The sequence below is a fragment of the Furipterus horrens genome, unplaced genomic scaffold (genome assembly GCF_987537825.1).
Source record: "Furipterus horrens unplaced genomic scaffold, mFurHor1.1.pri manual_scaffold_7, whole genome shotgun sequence".
Taxonomy (NCBI): domain Eukaryota; kingdom Metazoa; phylum Chordata; class Mammalia; order Chiroptera; family Furipteridae; genus Furipterus; species Furipterus horrens.
Window position 1 is genome coordinate 74,063,602 of NW_028327177.1, and position 16,850 is coordinate 74,080,451.

The 16,850-nt window shown below is 37.0% G+C and overlaps 1 protein-coding gene across 2 annotated transcripts; it reads left to right on the top strand.

The window, feature by feature from the left end:
- The first annotated feature begins 1,743 nt into the window (after positions 1-1,743).
- Positions 1,744-16,293, top strand: OSGIN2 (oxidative stress induced growth inhibitor family member 2). Of its 2 annotated transcripts, none has more exons than XM_090283814.1 (6): positions 1,744-1,944; positions 4,749-4,903; positions 9,108-9,244; positions 9,776-9,967; positions 12,870-12,961; positions 15,214-16,293. In XM_090283814.1, the coding sequence occupies exons 1-6, from the start codon at positions 1,901-1,903 to the stop codon at positions 16,235-16,237; spliced, it is 1,644 nt and encodes a 547-aa protein (XP_090139940.1). In that variant the 5' UTR covers positions 1,744-1,900; the 3' UTR covers positions 16,238-16,293. The 2 variants fall into 2 exon arrangements, with proteins under 2 accessions (XP_090139940.1, XP_090139941.1); XM_090283815.1 differs by having other exon boundaries at positions 1,745-1,944; positions 4,820-4,903.
- The last annotated feature ends 557 nt before the right edge of the window (positions 16,294-16,850 follow it).

Genomic DNA, 16,850 nt, shown 5'->3' on the forward strand with positions numbered 1-16,850 from the left:
CAGTTGGCCATTCAGTTTGCTTTCATGAAGAATATGAAGACATAAAGAGTCATTGATCTGTTGCAATATCACAAGCACAATTGGATCATATGTGTTGACCTTAAAATGGTCTGCTTCCTTCTGGGTCAGCAACTCGGATACACCAAGTATCCCTGTTTTCTGTGTATGTGGGACAGCAGAGCTTGTGAGAAGCATTGGGGGGAGTTGAATTGGCCTCCAAGATCTGACCTCAGACCTGGTGATCCAAACATTCTACATGAGCTACTTGTTGACAGAAAGAACAGTATATTCCCACCTGTGCACATAAAACTGGTTCTCATGAAGCAATTTCTTAAAGCTCTGTCAACTGGAGACTGTTTCAAGTATCCGATTTTGGCATTTCCTAGCCTGTCATTTGAAAGGTTAAATACCTTAGTATGTATGTTTGGTAGCAGAACTTTACTACTTGTACACAATTTGACTTACAGTCACAATATATAGCCTTTATATGAATAGAATAACTCTAAATAAAGAGTCTATTCAGGTAATTTTTTTCATTATTTTCCTTTGTATGAACATTTTGTATGATTATTGGGACCAAAGGAGGGTAGCCTGTACCTTAAAAAGTTGACATTACAGAGAAAAACTGAGGTCATTTTTTGGATTCAGATGCCAAAAGTTAGTCAAAATCAAGTGTCAGATTTAACTCAACAAAAAATGTGTTCCCCAGTGATCAATACCCAAAGAGGCCTATTTTGGTGGAAAATCAGCTTCTCCTTTAAGGCCTGTGTTCCCTCTTCCATGAACTCGGGGCCTGTATGCTATAGGCCCTACTGGTTCAATGACCCGGAGTCGGCTGTGATGTGTCTGTTGGGTGCGAAAATACTGTTGTGGTGGGGAAGGAGGTGAAAACAGAACCGGAACGTTTCTCGAATTCCCTGTGTTGGCACAGATTTTCAGGTATTTTTATTAGGTCCTCTGAAAGGCTTATTTTAACAGAATAGCAAGTTCAAGCTTCACCTTCTCAAACAATATCTATATCGAAAGAATGTGACAAGTGACAATAATACAGAGAAAAACATAGACCCTTTAAAACGAGTGTGTACGCTGCCTCACGTACTACAGCACTAGGGCGGTCCAAGTCCCAGAGGTTTAAACACCGCAGTCTGAAACATCTGCTAACTTCAAGTTTGTTCAATAGCAAAGGTCAGCAAAACTTAGAAACTTAAAAGAAACTATTTGAAAAGGGAAATTTACGCATCTGTATTCTAACTGAGAAAACAAAACTAGTTTGGGAGGGAAGAGCCAACTCTGAGAACGTGCGCGGTCAGCCGTTCTCCCAGGTCCCTGCGCCCATTACAAGCCTGGGACTTCTTCCCGACCACCGTCGCCTGCACACCCGCCCCGCCGGTGCCCCCTCCCCGAACCCCCACCCTCACCGCCTTCAAGACTGGCTATCCTCTCCACGGGTAGGAACGGGTCCCTCGGTCCTACGCGGCACTGCGGTCTGTTCCCTTAGCCACGGAAGTCCTCCGGCCGCGCCCTCAAGCGTAGGGACCGCCCGGTCGGGAGGCGGTGCCGAGGCGGCGCCGAGGCGGCGGGGCCGGAGCCCGGGCGGTGTAGGAGTTGTGTCCGGACTCTGTTCTACGCCCACACTCAGTCCGTCGTAGGCTCCGCCCCCTGGCCTATCACGCCCGCTGCGCCAATCGGGGGCCCCGCACCTGCGAGGAGGCGCCGCCCCGCCCACCGCGGCGTTCCGAGCGTCCCTACAGCGTCGAGTCCGCGCGGCGGGAGCGGAAGCTGCGTCTGGTCCACCCGACGCCCAGCCCCACTGGTCACTCATCCGCGGCTTCCGGGCGTTACGACCTTCGTTCGCGCCTGGCGGCTCTGCTAGCGGAGCCGGCGGTGGGGCCCGCGCTCAATGCCGGTGTGGTGCTGCCGCTGCTCTGTGGCAGAGCATATCAGGTGACTTCCCCGCCGGGGAGGGTCGCGGAGGAACGGAGGGATGGACGCAGGGAGAGAGGACGTACCTGCCGGGCAGGCCCGCCGGATTGCGTGGGGCGGGCGGGGCGAGGATGGGCGGGCTCCCGGATGCCTTGTCCTCTTTCCCACTCCTCCGCAGTCGCCGTGCCACGCCAGTCACACTCTCGAGTCCCGTAGGCCAGAGCCAGACGGCTACTCAACTGCGAAGTTTGAGGGAAGGGTCGCGAATCGCCCTCTCCCCGCCTTAAGATTTTTTTATTTCTTTAAAAAGCCTTAAGCTAAGTTATTGAGTGGAAGGCGGTAGGGAACTAAGTTTTCAGTGTGATGATGTTTACAGTAGGTTCTAGCTAAGACGTTCGTCACCCGAAATCATAGATACGATAGAAATTTGAAAAAAGGTGCAAGTCTGGACTCTTGAGGACAGATGTCAGGGTGACGAGGGCCGCACTTAAAAACAAGAGCGAATGTTCTGGGTCTAGTTCCAGTCGCTTATTCAGGGAAAGACCTAGGAGAACCTTGCCTTCCATGTACCAATGTACCATAATAATGATGTGAAAACTCCTTTTTCTTTTTTCTTTTCTTTTCTTTTGGCAAATACGAAACTCTCATCAAGAGTTCTTAAGTTGGATTTCATAGAATTTAACTAGCCCATGAAATTGGATGCTAAAGGTACAGCAGTATTTTCACTAAATTTTAATAGCCAAACTAATATTCAATTATGAATAGATGCAACAAGTCACAGTAATATTTGTGATTTTGACACCACTAGAAATCACAAATATTTTTATATAATTAGAGTTGTTGCACATATCTAGAAATATTGTTTATGCTTGTTTCTTCAAAATCACAGTATTTATTATTCATGTCCGAACTTGTTTAAAGAAGCACACAAGCATACCTCTATTGCGTTTCACAGGTGTAGCAGTTTTTATACACTGAAGGGAAGACCCTCTATGAGCAACTAATTTCATTCATACTGGCATCAGAAAGAATTAAATAGGAATAATTTTAACAAAAGAAATGTATACTTACAGCTACGAAACGTCACTGATAATAATTAAAGGTCTAAGTAAATGAAAAGGAATCCTGTGCAGTATAGATTGAAAGTATTAATATACAGTGTGAGGAAAAAGTGGGTTTACAGTTGTATACAAAACAGTTTATTGTATTATTTATTATTAATTGTATTATTAAAAATGAACAACTGTAAGCCTACTTTTGCCCCACACTGTACTTAAGGTGGCAATATTTCTCAATTGATCTACCAAGTCAGTGCAATCCTATCAAAATCCTAGCTGCCCTTTTTCTTTTTTTCAGAAAAGCATATGGAATTGTACAGAACCCAGAATAGCCAAGACAGTCTTGATAAACAAAAAGTTGGAGGCTTCCCACTTCTAGAATTCAGATTTTACTACAAAGAAACAAATTAATAGTGTGGGTCTGGCATAAAGATAAAGATATAATCAATGGAATACAATGGAGAGTCCAGAAATAAATCCTTATCCGTATGGTCATTTGTTTTCCCATGGTATTGTGAGACAAAGGAGAAATAACAGTCTCTTCTACAACTGGTACCACAACAGATACCCACAGGTGAAATAATGAGGTTGTACTCCTGCCATACAACAAATACAAAAACTAATTCAAAATGAATGAAAAACCTAAATTAAGAACTAGAACTATAAAACTTGTAGAAGAAAGCACTGGAGTAAATTTTTGTGACCTTGGATCAGGTATTAATTTGTTAGATATGACACTAGAAGCACAGCAACGAAAGAAAAAATAAATTGGACTGTATAAAAATTTAAAACTTCGATTAAAAGGACAACAAAGAAAGTGAATAGGCAACCCACAGAAAGGAAGAACATTTTTGAAAATCATACCTGAAAGTGGACTTGTGTCCAGAATATATAAAGGATTTAAAAAATTTTTTTAAAAATATATCGTATTGAAATTTTCCCTATTTCTTTTCCCTTTGCTCCCCTCTGCCTGTTACTCCCCTTCCCTACAGCAATCCGCTTAGTTCATGTCCATGGATTGTGCATGTAAGTTCTTTGGTTTATAAAGGATTTTTAAAGCTCAACAATCAAAAGACAACTAATTTGATAGTGAACAAAGAATTTGACTACTTCTCCAAAAACAATACATAAATGGCCAATAAGCACATGAAAAGATGTTTAACAGTAGTACATTTATTGTATGAGCATGTCATAATGATAAAGCCAGTTTCTAGGAAGGCAATTGGAAAAGAAAGTAGATTGCATCAAGATCTTTCCATATTTCACTATCTCTGAGAGTTAATGAAATGTGTAAACTTAATTACTTTTACCAAAATGCATAATTTATAATATGTGTAAGTACAGTAACTTTTCCTTAAAATATTATGTGTGACCTTTGTTTTAAATATAGTACCTCCAATGTACTTTCTATTAATGAGAGAAAAGTAGAAGAGAAACTGCCCATTCCTAGGAGATCTTAGAAAATTAAAAATCTTCATACAGTCCCGTGTCCTTGGTCATTAAAAATAGTTTCTTATGTAGGACTTGCCTATGAAGTACTATAAAGACATTAGCTGCTCTTTAGGATTTCTGACATTCAAAGTGGTGTAAGTTGACATGTAGCTAAGCTACTAATTTGAAAACATTAATCAGGAGGATTTTCTCCTTTTATGAAACTATTGAATATTTTTCAGCTTAAATAAAATCTGAATAAAGATAGATTTTTATAATGGTGATATTGACTGTATATCTTGTTTTTTTCCCCTCATGTTAATTTTTTAAAAAAAGAAACTATGGTGACACTGAAACCGAAGGAGAGATTTATAATTCCTTAGTGCAATATTTTGGTGATAATTTAGGACAAGAAGTTAAAGCGATGCCATTAGTTGAAGAAACTTCTTTGCTTGAAGATTCATCAGTGACTTTGCCTGTTGTAGTAATCGGTAAGTTATTACATTTTATCTCTTAAAAGTATAGTTATGAGTTTTACTATTTTTATAAATTGACTGTTACATAGTTGCAAGTTCTTAGGATTATATTTAAAAGTATTATTAGGTTTGATATCTTAAAACAACCAATAACTAAATCTTTGGAGAGAGTAATTGATTTATCTCATATTAGATCCTGTGTTAGAATGCAGCATTCATTCGTTAAGAATTTATATTACTCTATTATTTTAAAATATTATTAGTTGTGTTGATTATATGACAGGGTCCTGGTAATGATGACAACCTTTATTTTGTTTCAAAGTAAGTGGGAAAGAGAAAAGCACACTCCTGACTGGCACGTAGGATATTCAGTGAAGGGAGTGAGGGAAGGAGAGAGGGAGTTCTATACTAGATTCCCCTCTCAGGGAGAGGATAGAGAGGGGTTTTTACACTGGTTCTCATCCAGGGTATCTTGAAGACACATGGTAATGTGTAGCATTTTCCAACTTATGTCCACCCTAGTTTTTTGTTCTTGATATCTTGGAGTAAATAAAGGAGCCCTAGCTTCTTGTTTTTATCTTGGCTGTGGAAGAGTCAGGAAAGCAAAAATCACCTTCATCTTTATCTGCCTACCTCACTACTCCAAATAGGATTCCTATTTGGCCTCAGCTGGCGAATGAGTGCAACTAATGTATGTAGGGCCATTACTGTTGGCAGTAGTGCCACCAGCCTTGAGCATAGATAAAGAGCTAAATTCCTTAATGTAAGTATTGGTTTTTATATAGTATGGGTGCTTCACAATTTATATATCCATTCATTAATTGAATGACATCTTGGTTGCAATCCAGTTTTTGACAATTATAAGTAAAGCTGCTAAACACAGAGATTTTGGCATGGCCGTTGTTTTCAACTCATTTGGATAAATGTGATTGCTGGATCATCTGGTAAGACAATGTTTAGTTTTTTAATAAACCGTGAAGCTGTCTTTCAAAGTGACTATACCCTTTTGCATTCCCAGTAGGTATAAATGAGAGTTCAGTTGTTCCTCAGTCTTTTCAGCATTCGGTGTTGTCAGTGTTTCGGATTTTAGGCATTTTGTGGGTGTGTAATGGGTTATAATTGTTTTAATTTGCAGTTCTGTAAAGCTGTAAGAGGTTGAGCATCTTTTCAGATGCTTATTTGCCATCTGCGTATCTTTGAAGTGTCCAGATCTTTTGCCTACTTGTTAATTGATGGGTTGTTAGTTTTCTTATGGATGAGATTTGAGAGTTTTCAAATACATGTTTTGCAAATATTTTCTCCAAGCCTGTGACTTGTCTTTTCATTCTCTTTAACAATGTTTTTGCAGAGCAGAAAATTTTAAATTTTAATGCAGTCTTGCTTATCAGTTTTTTTCTTTCATGGATCCTGCTTTTGGTGTTACATCTAAAAACTCATTACCAAACTGAAGATTACCTACATTTTCTCTTCTATGCTATTTTCTAGAAGTTCTGTAATTTTATGTCTTATATCTAGGTCTATGTTCTGAGTTAATTTTTGTAAAAGATTTAAGGTTAGTGTTTAGATTTATATTTTGGCATGTGGATGTATACTCGTTCCAGTACCATGTATTGAAAAGACTTATCTCCATTGGATTGCCTTTGCCTTTTTGTTTGTTTGTCTTTGGCAAAAATAACTTGACTATACTTGTGAGGATCTATTTCTGGGTTCTCTATTCTGTTCCATTGATTTGTCCTTTCACTATTTCCACAGTCTTATTGACTGTAGTTTTATAATAAGACTTGAAGTTGGATGGTGTCAGTCTTTATTTTGTTCTGTATTGCATGGGCTATTCTGGTTCCATGTTTCCATTTAAACTGTAGAATTAGTTTACCAATATCCACAAAGTAACTTGCTGGGATTTTGATTTTGATTAATTAAATCTGCAAATCATTTTGGGAAGAACTGACATCTTAACAAGATTGAGTCTTCCTATCCACAGACATGAAATGTCTGTCCATCTACTTAGATATGCTTTGAGTTCTTTTATTAGAGTTTTGTGGTTTTCCTCATATAGATCTTAACATGTATTTTGTTAGATTTATACCAAAATATTTTTCTCTTTTGTGCAAATATAGTGTTGTGAATTGCATTTCAAGTTCCACTTGTTCATTGCTGATATATAGGAAAGCAATTGTCCTCTGTATATTAACCTTGTATCTTGCAACCTTGCCATAATTGCCTGTTAGTACCAAGACATTTTTGTTTGTCTGTCTGTTTTTTGTCAGTATAGATAATCATGGCATATGAACAAAGACAGTTTTATTTTTTTCTTCCTCAATATGTATACCTTTTATTTCCTTTTCGTATCTTTATAGGATTATCCAAGACTTCCATCAAGATATGTGTTGAGTAGGAATGGTATAAAGAGACATCCTTGTCTTTTTCTTGATCTTAAAGGGAAAGAATTTAGTTTTTCTCCATTAAGATGATGTTAGTTGTAGGCTTTTTCTAGGTACCCTCTTTCAAGCTGAGGAAGTTCTCCTCTATTTGTAGTTTTCTGAGAGATTTTTTTTCTTTTATCATGAGTAGGTATTGGATTTTGTCAGATGCTTTTTCTGTATCTGTTGATATTGTGATTTTTCTTCTGTAGTTTTGTCTCTCTCTGATTCAAGGAAATTAGCTCTTTGCCTCAGATCTTAACTCCCACTACTTATTATTGGTTGATAACTTTTATGAAGGCAAAAAGTTTATTTTACTCTGTCTTTTGAGGGTTTTTTAAAAATATTTTTTAAATTTATTTTTAGAGAGAGGGGAAGGGAGGGAGACTGACAGGGAGAGAAGCATCAATGCATGAGAGAAACATGGATTGGTTGCCTCTCACATGCCCCTAACCAGGGACCTGGCCCAAAACCCAGGCATGTGTCCTGACCATGAATCAAACTTTTGACTTTTCTGTTTGTGGCATGACACCCAACCCATTGAGCCATACCAGTCAGGGCTATCTTTTGAGTTTTGTGTCATGCTCCAGCATTATAAATGTAAATATTACCCACTTTATTAACGTTCTTATGATTTTACTTTTCATATTTACATCTTTGAGCTTATTTGGGACAAAATACTAGGCAAAGAACAATATTTTTCCTTATGGCTAGCATTTGTCCTCCTAGGATTAAATTTTTGATGGATGTAGATAATAGAGAAGTGACATCCCAGAGGAAAGGAGCTATAGAAACTGAAGTTGCTCAATGAAAAATCTAGTTTGGTTTTAGTTAAAGCATAGAAAAATATAGGAAGGCAGTATTAAGAGATGGGACTGGAAAGATGGTTGAGACTAGAATATAGAGAACACTGGGTAGTCAGAAACAAGAACTTAAGGCCCTTAGAATAGGGTGAGTAACATGCTGAAGACCATGTGTTAGCAAAATTCATTTGAATGTGAAATGATTTTGGAGTAGGTAAATCTAAGAAGGAAAAATGTCTTCTGAGTGAGAGTAGCAAAGAGAATTGAACAGACATAAATAACAAAATAGGTTTAGAACCAGAACCTGATTAACTTAGGTTTTTGCTAGTGCCATATATTGAAGGAATCTTGTTTAGAAGGAGAGGGTACCTAAATGAAGGAACTCATGACTTTGCTTTTGAACACATTTTGATTAAGTTATTAGTGTGTCTATCAGGTGGAGTAAAGTAGTGGCATATGGAAATGTGGGGTATATATTGAGGGAAGAGGTTGCCTAGAGATCTAATAAAGAGTTGAAGCTTTGAGTAGATGAGACCCCCCCCCCCCCAGGAAAATCAGGAGTGAAGAGAAAAGTTAAATCTTGTGAATACTTGGTTTTCAGAGTTCAGAAAAGGCAGAATTGGAGTCAGCTAGCTGGAGGGAAGGACCCACCAAAGAGTAACACAACAACAACCAAAACCCAAGTACAACCAGACAGCCCAAATAAATGGTATAAAGGGCATCCCAAGAGCATCAAGTATATATCAAGGAAGCTGCAACACTGAATCCCACAGGTCTCTTACCACATAAGGTCACAACACAAAGACAGGAAGTCAAAGCAGATCATTCTAAGAAGCAGAAACAAACAAGAAGAGTCACAAAGATGGGGAGACAAAGAAAAAGGAAAAAAAAGGCAGAATTGGTGAGGGAGAAAAGCCAAGGAATAGGAGTATTAATGCATAATACAGCCTCTTCACCTTTTTTGTTTCCTTTTTTTTTTTTTTTTTTTTGAAATAGGAAATGGACCCTCAGGGATCTGCCTTTCTTATATGTTATCAGGCTACAGACCATATTTATCATCAGAAGCAATACATCCAAATACAATCTTACATAGTAAATTACAAGAAGCAAGACATCTTTCCATTGTAGATCAGGTATTATATTTTTGTCAATGTTTTAAATTTTTTTATACTGAAACAAGATTAGTTCTACTTATATAATCATTGTGTTTCTTAATAGAAAATCCTTATAATACTTTCTATCATTTTTATTTTAGATTTATAAATACATTCTGCTGAGTTACTTCTGTGTATTTTCCTGACTTGATAAGAGCATAATTTCCCAGATAATTTCCTGATAAAGTTTTAATAGGTACTCTGTGCTCAAATAACTTTGGAAAGCGTTGTCACTGTAGATATATTAAGGCATATTGGCATATTAAAACCATCTTGTAGTTTTACAGCAAAAGGATCTGATTAGATATGGTGAAACCCAACCTTCTTTGTATTTATTTGATCAAAGAATCTATTAATATCTCAAGGAACATCAGTGTCCTATAGCACACTATCTGGGAAGTGCTGGATTAGAGTAATAGCCTGCACTTCATGATAGCATTAGTTATGTTTGTTTGTTTGTTTCAAACTCTTATCTGCCTTTTTCTTTCTTTAAAAAAAAATTTCATTCAGGACTTAGAATACTTGTCTGAGGGTCTTGAGGGTCGCTCATCCAATCCAGTTGCAGTACTTTTTGACACACTCCTTCATCCAGATGCTGACTTTGGGTATGACTATCCATCCGTTTTGCATTGGAAATTAGAACAACATCATTATATCCCTCACTTAGTACTTGGTAAAGGTCCACCAGGTGGAGCTTGGCATGTAAGTATACTTTTCTTAGCATTCTCCTGTATGTGAGTTATTATATATATCTTAATAAGGCCATTTTGATTCTTAAACATGACATAATGTTACACTGTATTTTTATCTGGAATTTTAATCCTGTTAATTAAATGTGGTTAATTACTAGTAGACGTTAAGTCAAATTTGATTACTGATAGTCTTAGAATAAGCATTTCTCTATACTATTTTATAATTATATAGAAAATACATTAATATTCTGCATAGTAAAAATGTTTTAATTTATTTATTTTAGAATAAAATGTCACACAGTATTTTACACCAGTATCCATTCTACATTTTCAAGATCTTAAATGAGAAATGTATTGTAAAAGAATGAAATTATATTACTCTACTTGGGCAGCTATAATAAACTACCATATACCAAGTGACTTAAACAACAGATACTTATTTCTCACAGTTTGGAAGCTGCGGTGTTCAGGATCAAGGTGCTGGTGTATTGAGTTCATGGTGAGGGCTCTCTTCCTGGCTTGCAGAAGCTGCTTTCTTGCTGTGTCCTCACTTAGCAGAGAGAGCATGATCTCTGTCTTCCTCCTCTTATAAAGCCACTAATCCTGTCATGAAGGCCCCACGCTCAAGTGATTGCATCTTGGGCTTAATAGCCTCCAAAGGGCCTCACCTCCAAATACCATCACACTGTGGATTAGGGCTTTCCCTGGAATTGGGAGATGATAAAAGTTTAGTCCATAACAGAAGTTTAACAGAGAATTGATAACATTAAGATTCACTGCATTTCATTAGGGGGCAGCAATTAACAATTATTGTTCACTTTGTGTCCTTAGCAGTCAGTATAGTATCTAGTATGTAGAAAGTGCTCATTTGTTGCACAAATGTTTGAAAAATTTGCTGTTGGGAACTATAGACTTTATAGGGATTTTAACATTGAATATCAAATCTTGAGTACAAACTTCAATTGGATATACCGCGGTTCACTTATCGTGGCCTCACTGTATTGCGGGAATTTAAAAAATATTATATTTAATTATTTATTGTGGATTTTTTGCTATATTGTGGGATTTTGCAGTACTGTAAACATATGTTGTTAAAGTTACGTAGGTTTAAGAGTGTAGAATAAATGTAAGGTTCCTACTTCGCGGGGGTGGGGGGTCTAGAACATAATACCTGCGATAAGTGAGGGAATACTGTATTAGTGCAGTGTTATATGTCTAAAAGCTGTGACAGCCAATTAGGGATGCTTATCGATGCATTTGTGTCCAGGGATTTTCGGGAGGGTCACCCCAGTCATGTAGGCCAGCAGCACCCATGAGACTGGCCTCTGCGACTGATCCCTGCTTCCCAGAGCAAACAGCAGTGTTCAACATAAATCACTTGTGCATGGTCACACTGATACATCATGACCCATGGCTTCTGGCATGCAGAAAAAACTCTCTCATCAGGTAGAATATTCCAAGGGTCAGAGGGTATCTCCTAGGAGGTGGCCAGGGGTTAGTTCTGAACACAGACTTTTCTTAGTAATATGCAGGGCTAACAAAACCCAAACCTGTTAATACTTTTCTGCATGAGGCTAAACTTTTTATTAACATAACTTGTTTGTTCTGCCTGGAATAGTCTCCCTTCTAATATTGCACTCCTCAAAGTTGTGTCCTTTAAGAAATTTTCTTTTTCTCTGTGCTCCTACAGTACTTTTCAGGTTTGCATCCCTTAATATACTTCGACTCCATGACAGCAGGCACTCAGGATATGAGGGAAAAAAGAAAAGCCAATTGGGAGAAAAATGAAGCGATAAAGGGACTAGGGCTAGCAACCAACTGGAAGAACTAGTGCAGTGGGAATAAAGTCAAGAGACTGTTGACAGAAAGTGGAATATGAGTGCTTTAAGGGTTTTGAGTTCCAATGAGATGATAATGTGGCTTCACATAATATCAGATATATAATATTCTCAACAGTTCCCCTTCTGATGATCCCAATTTCCCATCTCAGTTCTGATCCTAATCCCGGGCCCAGCCAGCCTCAAATCAGTGGCAGCTTGCTGCATTCTCTCCCTATGGTGATCTACGTCACAAATAATAGACTTCATAAGGCCTAGCAGACAGTAAGCGTTCTATAAATGTTGGTCAATAATAATAAGTCCCATTCCCAATACTGGGCTGTATAGACACAGGGCAAGAGAGTTGAGAAAAGAAGCCACAGCCTGAAAGAGTTGGTTGAAAGAGATTGAAGTTATTGGGACAGGTGCTGTTTGCCCTTGGGCTTTTCTAGCTTTGTACTGAGGAAAGCAGAAGCAAGCAGGACATGGGAGCTTGAAGAGCTCTCTTCCTTAAAGGTAGCATTTAGTAGTGAATCTGTTCTTAATCAGGCAACCACTGCTGCTTTTCCTAGTTCTAGAAAGCTGCTGCTATATCCAAACCAGCTTAGACTTCACAATTACAATTGATGGGGGTGGGCGGTGGAGAAGGCTGTTGTGCTGCTCATTAAAAAAGAAAAATCTATTAATATTAAAATGAAAAGATATCTAAAGTGTGGAAATTAATGAACTTTTCCTTTTGTTTAAAAAGTGAAAATACTGACTTATTTTTCTAACATGATATTATATCTGAATTATCATGCTGATTATAGGCCAAAGCTATGACCATTATTTAGGCATTGGGTAATATTCTAAATTTATTTTGTAAATGTGTAACTATACGAAAGAAAGAAGACGATACTACCAAATGATGAAAGTATTTTTTGAAAGTTTATTAGAATAAACTTTGAGAGGTAATCTACACAGCCATTTAGGACTCACTTTGAGTGCTCCTTACCCAGACTCTTACATAGATGGCTTTGGTTTAAAAACAAACAAACAAAAAAACATGTTACTGCTTAAATGTGTTTTTTGATTGTACACTTTTTATTCAAATAGAGTATGGAAGGCTCCATGTTGACAATCAGCTTTGGAAATTGGATGGAGCTACCAGGACTTAAATTTAAAGATTGGGTAACTAGGAAACGAAGGTAAAGATCCAACTATTAAAATTCTTTGGTGTACAATGGGAAGAGTGTGTCAGCAAATTTCAAAATATTTGTGATCCTGTCTTAGGTGAATAATAAAAATGTCTGTGTCTCTCAAATAAAAAGCCTCTTTACAGCAATGATTATGAGTTAAATTTTTACTTAGAGGTGTTATAGACTGCGCACACAGGTACAGAAAGGCTTGTCTGTAGATTGGATTCCTGATTTCTCTGCTAATCATGGATTTATCCCATCCTGTTCAACCACTGTGTTTAGTTACTCTCATTCAGCCATGTATCCTTTCCACACTTACTTATTTTTATGAGTGGATCTATAAATTCCTAAAGTGTTTAAATTTCAGACTAGAAGAGTGTATACTGTTATAAATGAACATTTATGGTGTGATTGGCTACTTGGGTATAGAGTTAAATATTTAATAAGAAAGTCTGAGTGAGAAGAAGTCTTGTATTACTTGAAAGAATATAAGTTTATTTATTTTGGAGGAAAGAACCCAAAATTTAAAAAGATTTATAAAGTTCTGTAATTTTTAAGGATAGTAAGTATTAGATAGAAATTACTAATACAGAAAATCTACTCTATCCAATTTGCTCACCAAACAGTAAATGAAAGCAGGAAGTTACTAAACCTTTGATAGAACAGGTCTGTAACTTTGAATGCTTGACTTCCAGCTAGATAGAAACCATTTTAATCCACAGAAATTATCCTTAATTTGACAAGATTTAAGGAGAGCAAATTTACACCAGCACAGGATTAAACCTCTCATATTTCTTTTGGGTTTTTTAAAAAAGAATTGTATGTGGGTTTGAAATAACGAAGTTGCAAAATCAGGCAAGATGTACAAGTTCCTGATTTTCCCAAGTCTGAAAGTGAAACTGCTTGACATTCTTCCCTTTGTGATGTGGGTGGGTAAAAGAAAGGAAAGCTTCATGACTTATGTACAGAGTGTGTGTCCTTCTCAGGTGGGGATATTGTGTATAGAATTAATATGTAAGAATGAATCTTATGATAAATATCACCTTTAGTTCCTACCTTTGTATACTGTGAAGAGAAGGAAGACTCCTAGATCTCTAGAGATTGACTCCATAACTTCTAATGTGGTGACCCTAGTCACATAACTTAAACTAGTTGTCGATTTCCTAATCTGTAAAGTAGAGATAATAGTAGTAGTAACTATTATATAGGGTTTCTGTAAAAATTGAAAGTTAATACATTCTCAGTCTTAAACTTGAAGTGATTTGTTTTTCCTGATACTTATCTTTGGTGCACAGTGTTTAGGGGCGTTAATGCCCATTGCTTTAAATTTCAACTGAAAAATGAAAGACACACTAATGCACTGTTTTTTCATAAAGATATTTTATTTATATATCTGAGTAGGAAAACACAAATCTCATATATTATTTACTAGACAAGATGATTTTGTTCACAAGAGACTGATCTTATTTTTGGTCCTTAGGAAAATAGGAAACAGCTTACTAAAAATTGTGTCAGGGTGGTATACATTATCTTTATATATATGTATTTATATATATTACAATTAGACCTGTAATATCTCAACAATTGCAGTCTAAGTAATTTAGTCTATACTTAAAACAGTGATTTTCAACCTTTTTCATCTCATGGTACACATAAACTAATTACTAAAATTCTGCAGCACACATAAAATTTTTTTTTGCCAATCTGACAAGAAAAATAGGTATAATTTTGATTCATTCACACCAAATGGGTATTGTTGTGTTGGCTGTTTTCATTTTTTTATTTGACAGTCTAAGGGAGGAAAGGGTCAGTGCCCCTGACTAGTCAGGTATTGCATGTTTTAAAAATTCTTACAGCACACTGATTGAAAATCACTTACTTATAGATCATAGACTGAATACTATAGTTATAGACTGAATTATTTAGATTACAATTGTGACATAGACTGTAAAAGTCTTGTTTTCATACGTCCACATTTTAATCCCTTCATTTATTTAATAAAAGTTTATTGATAAAAGCAACTTGATCTGAAAAGATACTATGCAAGACATTGGGGAAACAGACATGCATTAAATAGTCTCTACCCTCACAGGGCTTCCTCTTTTTAACTAAAAAGTTTTTTTGTAAGGTATTAGGATAATTTATAGCTAGGACGGTTTAGAGGAATTAAAAAGATGTGTAATAGCTTACTAGCTGGAGAAGTAATAATCATGGAAACTAAATTACTGTTCTCATAGGATATTTTTGTTTTCCTTTTCCAGAAACCTAAAAGGGGATCGAGTTATGCCGGAGGAAGTAGCTCACTACTATAAACACTATGTAAAAGTCATGGGTCTTGAGAAGAATTTCAGAGAGAATGTTTACATTACCTCCGTGTCAAGACTCTACAGAGATCAGGACGACAGTGGTGGTCATGACCGAGCTATTTCAGCACAGCATTTACAAAGAGAGAACTCCAAGTTGATCAAGAGAAACTGGGAGATCCGGGGTTATCAGCAAATAGGGGATGGTTCCCATGTTCCCTTCTGCCTCTTTGCTGAGAACGTGGCTCTGGCAACTGGAACATTGGATTCTCCTGCCCATCTGGAGATTGAAGGGGAAGATTTTCCTTTTGTGTTTCATTCAATGCCTGAATTTGGAGCAGCTGTAAGCAAAGTTAAGTTGTGTGGCAAAGTGGACCCAGTGTTAATTGTAGGTTCTGGGCTTACTGCAGCTGATGCAGTACTGTGTGCTTACAACAGTAACATCCCTGTGATTCATGTATTTCGCAGACGAGTTACTGATCCAAGTTTAATTTTCAAACAGCTTCCTAAAAAGCTATATCCAGAATACCATAAGGTCTATCATATGATGTGTACTCAGTTGTATTCTGCAGACTCAAGTCTTTTATCCAATTACACCAGTTTTCCTGAGCACCGTGTGCTCTCCTTTACGTCAAATATGAAATGCATCCTTCAGAATGTCTCTGGGTTGAAGAAAATATTTAAACTTTCTGCAGCAGCAGTATTGATAGGTTCTCATCCTAATCTCTCTTTTCTGAAGGAGCAAGGCTGTTACCTGGGCCATAATTCAAGTCAGCCAATCACTTGTAAGCGTAATCCTGTGGAAATAGATGCATATACCTATGAATGTGTTAAAGAAGCCCATCTTTTTGCATTGGGTCCTTTAGTTGGAGATAATTTTGTTCGATTTTTAAAGGGAGGGGCCCTGGGTGTTACACGCTGTTTAGCAGTAAGATGGAAGAAAAAGCATTTATTTGTTGAAAGAGAAGATGGGATAGCTTAAAGCAGGTTTACAAGTAATTTATATGGACAGTTTACCATTAAAGATTTATAACTTTTTGCTGTGTACTGGCTTGAATTTTCTGGACTTGCATTAACTGGAGGAGAGTCTCAAGCTATGTTAACTATTTTTTAGTTACAAGAACTTGGGTGTTCTGACTTATACTGTAATGCAGCGATTTTCAACCCTTTTCATCTCATGGCACATACAAACTAATTACCAAAATCTGCAGCACACCAAAAATATATATTTTTTGCTAGTCTGATAGAAATTAGGTATAATTTTGATTGGTTTACAAGAGAAGTTAATAGTAATTATCTATCCTTTTTGCTCCAGAGGGACTTTTAAAAATATTAGGTGCCTATTCTTATATTTAAGAATTTCTGGTACTAAGAACCAATCAGATGCAATGTTATGCAACATGAACAATAAGATGCAACTCTTATACGACCTTAACATTTATGGTTCAAGATGGGGCATTCATATCAGTCAACTACTGTGTTGGCTGTTGTCATTTTTTTATTGGACAGTATAAGGGAAAATAAGGTCTGTGCTCCTGACTTAAAAGAGTCAAGTATTGCATGTTTTAAAAATTCTTGCTGCATTGCAGATAAAA

Excerpts from the sequence above, each read along its gene's own strand:
- OSGIN2 (XM_090283814.1), top strand. The coding sequence starts at position 1,901 with ATGCCGGTGTGGTGCTGCCGCTGCTCTGTGGCAGAGCATATCAG. Across the intron at positions 9,968-12,869 it reads CACCAGGTGGAGCTTGGCAT|AGTATGGAAGGCTCCATGTT; the intron begins GTAAGTATACTT and ends TTATTCAAATAG. Across the intron at positions 12,962-15,213 it reads TGGGTAACTAGGAAACGAAG|AAACCTAAAAGGGGATCGAG; the intron begins GTAAAGATCCAA and ends TTCCTTTTCCAG.